This window comes from Vombatus ursinus, unplaced genomic scaffold, assembly GCF_900497805.2.
Source record: "Vombatus ursinus unplaced genomic scaffold, bare-nosed wombat genome assembly UNPS02005459.1, whole genome shotgun sequence".
In the NCBI taxonomy this organism is placed as follows: Eukaryota; Metazoa; Chordata; class Mammalia; order Diprotodontia; family Vombatidae; genus Vombatus; species Vombatus ursinus.
In genome coordinates, this window is record NW_020945237.1 from 6,713,022 (window position 1) to 6,719,274 (window position 6,253).

At 48.7% G+C, this 6,253-nt stretch overlaps 1 protein-coding gene across 1 annotated transcript in view; it reads right to left on the reverse strand.

Annotated features, from left to right (window-relative positions):
• Positions 1–3,072, reverse strand: part of NMT2 (N-myristoyltransferase 2) — an 85,084-nt gene extending 82,012 nt beyond the window's left edge. The window contains exon 1 of the mRNA XM_027847867.1: positions 2,963–3,072. Coding sequence (XP_027703668.1) covers positions 2,963–3,072 — 110 coding nt within the window. The remainder of the gene's footprint in view (positions 1–2,962) is intronic.
• Positions 3,073–6,253: the final 3,181 nt, after the last annotated feature.

Consider the following 6,253-nt stretch of genomic DNA (forward strand, 5'->3'; position numbering starts at 1 on the left):
GGTAAACCTTACGCACTAAATAAATCAACGTGCTCACAGTCATCTAGTCAGACCCCATTATTTTGCAAGGGAGGAAACTGAGGCCCAGGGACTTTCATACTCCCTTCCCAAAATGGTACAAGAAGAGTAGAAACTTAGAATTTTACCCAACATCTCACACATTAATAGGCCAGCAACTAATTATCTCAATTCCATTTTTTCCACTGGTGACTGATATGGCTACCTTAACTGGTGTCAGTTAAAAGTTGTTAGTCTCTTGGGCATTCTTTCTTTTTATTAACCAGTGAGGTATATTAAAAGAACCTGCCTGAAGAACTATTCTGAATATTTAACAGATTGCTCTGAGACCCTCCTTCAGCCCATTGCAATGATTCCAGGACTGGGGTGGGGATCAGGGGAGTGGGCAGGGAAGGAAGCAACGAAGTAATTTATCAAATCAGCACACAGATTGGTAATTCCTGGCACCCCTGGTACCAAGGCCAAGTGTTGTATAAGCAGAAAAGAAGACCTTGGTAAACAGCCCTAAAGGAGACAAACACCCTGCCTAAAATATCAAATAAAGCACAGCCAGGAGATGAACAGAAGAATATTAAAAAGGAGACCACAAGTGAGCAACAGAGAGAATCAAAACCCTCTCTAGTGAGGTAGTTATTGCCAAAGCATTAGGGCAGCCCTCAGCATTTACTTTAGCTACCACAACTTACTGTTTCCATATGGCTATTTATTTGTAGGTAGCCATCATAAGCAAATTCCCATTACTTGGTAAGCGTAACCAGGCTCAGGATCACCATAGCATTTCCCTCCTTGTCTTGGAAACAAAAATCTAACGGACTTCCTAACAGTTAGGTTAGAGCCCACCTTGCCAAACACAAAACCCAATGAAGGGGAGAGATACACTTGTCAGTTTCCCCTTAATTTTTCACTTTGTATTTTATAGCCATCTCAATGCTCAGTCCTCACTCTTGTCTAAGCAAACCTCAGAGACAGTAAAACCACACGTGGGTCTCTCCTCCCCCCTCACTACCCCGCCCCCACACACTTGAAAACATCAAACATTTGGAGAAGCCTATGTAGCAGAGGAATCAGAAAACCACCTCTGACTAAGACTTCTGGAGCATGTTTTTCAAGCTGACCCACTTCCACATTAGTCATATTGGTTCACAAAATCTCACTTCTAGGTGCAACAGTAATTGTTCCCTGCCTGTACATTCTCTGAACGCAGCAGGCTTCCAGAGAAATGTAATACATTTAAGACTGCCGCCCCACCCTCATCTCACCCCCCCCATCTTCATGTCAAATTGCTCCATCAGCCAGCCTCAGAAAACAGACCTGTTCAGAGATCCGGTCTGTGCCTAACCTGAAACAATTTGTTCTCTCATAGGAAAAGAGAAGAGGAAATCACATCTGCAGGGCGATAGGAGGAAAGTTAAAGCAAAAAAGCAGAGCTCTGATCAAGTATTCAATACTTTGCACCCTTTGACTTTTGATATCAAATATAAGCTCTATAAGCAGGATATGGTGAAGTCTGTGGGAGGTGCCCACAAGACTGAAGACCATCTTCTAAAGAGAGCTGAAATTAGGTGAGAAGGGCCTACCCGAAATACATATGCACAGGCAGGCTCTACCGATGTAAGCCTGTACTGTTCAAAAGACAAGCTCAGGGCGTCCTAGGAAGAAGGGCAAAATGGAAAATTGAAAGATTGAAGCATTTTCTGGGAGGGAGATACCTAGGATTCATGCACTGCTTTCTTTGTATCCACAGCACTTAATTCAGAGCCTGTCACATAGCGCTTCATTCAATACTTGTTGACTGACTGAATGACCCCTGGTTCAAGGACTTAGCCCAGGAGAAGGACAGCATCTTTCTCCACGCCCGTTGGGGCTGTTGCTTCTAGGTTGGGGTACTTCACCATTGCCAAAGAAGGCTGAACTTTCTATAGTCTACCTCCGGCCAAAAACGCCTTTTAAAAAGATAATAAGACGCCTATGTTTGGGGGTGAGGGGCATGAGAATAGAGGAAAGACGAGATGAAGAGTATGTGGACGATCCATGACAAATAAGGCATTTGCAGCAGAACCGAAGATGGGGGCTGACCACAAAGGAAATGCGATTGATTCATTCTCATATTCTCTCTCATTTTCTCTCTCTCCCTCTCTCCTCCTTTCTCTCCTCTCTCCTTTCTGTCTCTATCTTTCTTTTTTGCCTTGGGTTCCCACGGACAGAATCACATGCTGAGAACTGCAGAAAGCAACCTCCCCCCAACCCCCACCTTCCCGGGGGATAGATAAAGACGCCCAGCCAGCCCCCCCCCCCCCCCCCGCCTCCCCAGAGGCAGGACAGAAACCCGGACCTGAGCCCCACCGGCCCTGGGGCAGCCAGAGGCAGCTTCTATCCTGAAGCCAAGGCAAGAAAGAAAGGCTCGGCCGTCAGCTGGGTGACAGCGGTGTGTCTTCCATCCGCACCCCACCCCATGCAGGCACACACACATGCACATACTCACACATGCATCTCTACACACGCCTCCAGGAGCCGAGGATTGGCTTGCATGGGGGTGAAAGCCAGCCAGCTCCGGGAGGGCCAGCTGGGCACAATAGTCCCGGGGCCAGCCCAGCGCACCAGGCAAAATGCACATTAGACAGCTCGCCCTCCCCCGCCGCCGACACGCTCGCAGCGCGCTGGCCGCGTCCACGGTCACAGCCACGGCCCGGCCCGGGGGCCCGAGGTGGGACCCCCCCACGCCCCGCTGCAGCAGAGACTGCGGAGGAGGTGGGGGTGGGGCCCGGGCCGGGAGGCAGACACACGCGCGCGCACACATACACACACACACACACACACACACACACACACACACACACACACACTCGCACACACATCCGCCAGCCCGGCCGCCCGAGCCTCGGCCAAGCTGGGCACGGGCAGGTCTGGCGGCCGCCCCGGCCCCGCGCCCCGCCCGGCCCCCTACCCGCGGGCGTGCTCCGTCTCCTCCTCATTGTCTCCGTCGATCCCGCAGGTGTCTTGGTCGTCGAGCTCCAGGCTCTGCTGGCTGGCAGCCGACTCGCTGTCCTCCGCCATCGCGGCGAGCGAGCGAGCGACAGGGCGAGGGCGAGGGCGAGCGGAGCCGAGGAGAGCAGAGAGTGACAAGGCGGCGGCGGCGGCGGCGGCAAAGGGAGCACCGCCCGTGGGAGTGTGAGCGCAGCCCGGGCGCGGGCGCCCGAAGCCGCCAGGAGCTCCCTCTAGCTGCCGTCCTCCTCCTCCTTCCTCTCCCCCTCCCCTCCCCCCTCCTCCGAATTTGGGGAGAGCTCGGGAGAAAGCGCGCGCACACGCGCCCCCGCCCCCGCCCCCGCCCCCGCCCCGCAGCCCCCGAGCCCGGCCGGGCGCACGCTGGGTCTGGGGTGGAGGGGGCAGGCCAGGGGGACGCGGAGAAGCGGGGAGCCCCTGCCAGGAGCTGGCCCAGCCCGCAGGGAGCACCCTCAGGCAACTCCTCCTCCCTCTCTGTTTCCCGTCTGAAAGGGGGCGAGGGGGTGGGCTAATGATAATCGTCGCAATTCGATTTAAAAGGCTCCGAAGCACAGGCCTCCCAACCCAGCTGTGTTCCAGAAGGAACCGAAGCTCACGGCACAATCAGTCAACAGCCATTTATTAGGCGCCAACTGTACCAGGCGCTGAGGTCCAAGGATAACGAAGGAAGCGATTCCCTGAGCTTGCCTTCTAATTGAGAGACGAGAAGTACACACACACACATCATAGAAGTGTGGCATTTTATAAAATCCCTCCACATGCAGTGCATTAAGACTTTTGGGACAGCCTGCATAAACTGAATAAATACAAATATAAGCAAAGTAGTTAAATACCAGGTAGTTTAGGAGAGAGGGCAGGAGCAGAGGCCATGTGAAGTTAGTGTCAGAAACAGAACTTAAATCCAGGGCTTTCGGATTCCAACTCCAGCACTACCCTACCGTTGCTAGTACCTTGCCCCTGAGATGACTTTCCATTTACATGTATGTATGTATGTATGTATACCAATATATCTTGTTGGTATATACATATATACACACACACCAGTATCTACATAGTTATTTCAGGGTTTCTCCCATTAGAATGTGAGCTCTTTGAGGGCAGGGACCATGTTTTTGCCTTTAGTAGTATCCTAGGTGCTTAGTGAAGTACCTGCCACATAGTTAAGTGCTTAATAAATGCTCGTTGACTGACTGTCGACCATGCTGATCTCTAGGCTCTCGGAATTCTGTGATTGTAAGGACCCTGGAAGAGCTGCAGCGGGGTTCTCTTTCTCCTCCTAGTGGTGTTGGGAAGTATGATTGACTTAGGGTGCCTGATTCTCAGTGGCCCGGAGCAAAATCAGCAGTGGGGAGCCTGTTACGGCTGGACAACTTCCATAAAAGAGAAAGAAAAGTTCTGTTAATAAAGAGGTGGTTGGTGCAATATAAAACAAAGAAAACAAACTCTGGGGGACTGGGGTTCAAATTCCAGATTTGCCACTTAGGTTCTGGTCTCAGAGCTGTAGGACCTTGGGGAAGGCACTTTCCATCCCTGGGCCTCAGTTTCCTCATCTGTAAAATGAAGATATTGAACTAGATGATCATGAAGGTTTCTTCTTGCTTTAAATCGTTTCCCAAAAAACTAGAATTTTCAGGAATGGCAACCCCCTTATCCCTCTCCTTGAACAGGGCTCCAAGAAAACATGAATTATAATCACTATTACATCATTATTACATGAGCATCCTGTCTTCACCAAGCAGAAATTAGTAATTGTCTTAGAAAGCTGGAGGTGGAAGTTTGGAGTTCAGAATCCCCATTGCCCATTTCCTACTTCAACCTTTATACACTATTTTTCCTTGGGCTTTGCTATGACCAGCAATGTCCATAGGCCCTTCCAGGCCATGAGTTCGCTGTGGGATTGTTTGCTGGAAGGCAGTGGGATGTAGGCCACAGCTGTCAGGGCTGTATGGAGGAGGAAAATGAGACTGAAGGAAGGAAGGCTTGCTAAAAAATTTTATATTGGCCTTTCCTGTCTGAGTGATTGGGAACATTTCTACTCTGCAGATACTTTTGAAAGGGGCCAGTAAGAGAGCCTTAAAATAGGATTGAGATAGAGGTAGCTAAAGAAGAAAATCAGAGAGGCAATTTCCAAACCTTGAACATGGTCAGCCACTTGTGACCCATGGATGTGGAACCAACCAAAGGTTTTTAAAAGAAGTGCAACACAGTGACAAAACATGGAAGAAAATGTGATCTCTCTTTCACAGTTGCCACTGATGCAGAAAATTACTCTTGTGGCCTTCATATTCCAATCTGAAGACAGAAACCATTATTGTTCAGGAAAACTTATCTGGGGTTTATCTCTCTGACATAAACACCTGCATAGCTCTGATTCAGTAGAATAATAAACCAGCAGCATCAGACCTTCTTGTGACACCATCAGGATTTGAGAGCCTGTAATTTCCTTCCTCCCCTCCTCCCCCTTCCTCCTTCTCTCTCTCTCTCTCTCTCTCTCTCTCTCTCTCTCTCTCTCTCCCTCCCTCTCTCTTTTCCTTCCTTCCTTCCTTTCTTTCTTTCCGATACCTCTGATTTCACTAGTGGAAGAAACTCCCAGTGAGGAAACACTAGTTACCAATGCAGGACAGCAAGGGTCTTAGAACTACTTAGAGTCTTAGACATATACGGTTACCTGGGGGTACTGAGAAGTTAAGTAACTTGCCAAGGCCAGCCTTCAACCAGGTCTTTTTCTATCAGATACCAGTACCAGAATGAATTTGTAGAAACAAACACAGCTGTTCAACCTATTTTTAAAAATATTTTTTGTCAACTTGTTTTGTTTTTATATTGCCTAAATTTCACCCTGAATCCCACCCTTTCCTCCCTATATTTTGGGGTTCTTAAAGAAAAGATAAAAATGCACCAGGCAAAGTGAATCCAGTAGATATGATTTGTCTGAATTTCCATAAAGCTTTGGTTAAAGATTCCTCAGAAAGACACTGAGAAATTAAATAACCTTAGGGGACAAATGTTTGAAAAATTAAAAACCAGTTAAGGGCTAGAAAACAATGAACCATAGTGAACATATGCTCCCCAGAATGAAAAGAAAATCAACCCAGTAACTCTGGGGTTGGCATTATGTAATATATTTATCATATTAGTCACTGGAAAGGTGAAAAGGTTTGCTGATGGCTTAAGTGTCTTATAACACCTATATATAGAGGAAGCAGACTTTACCACTACATTTACCCTATTTCTC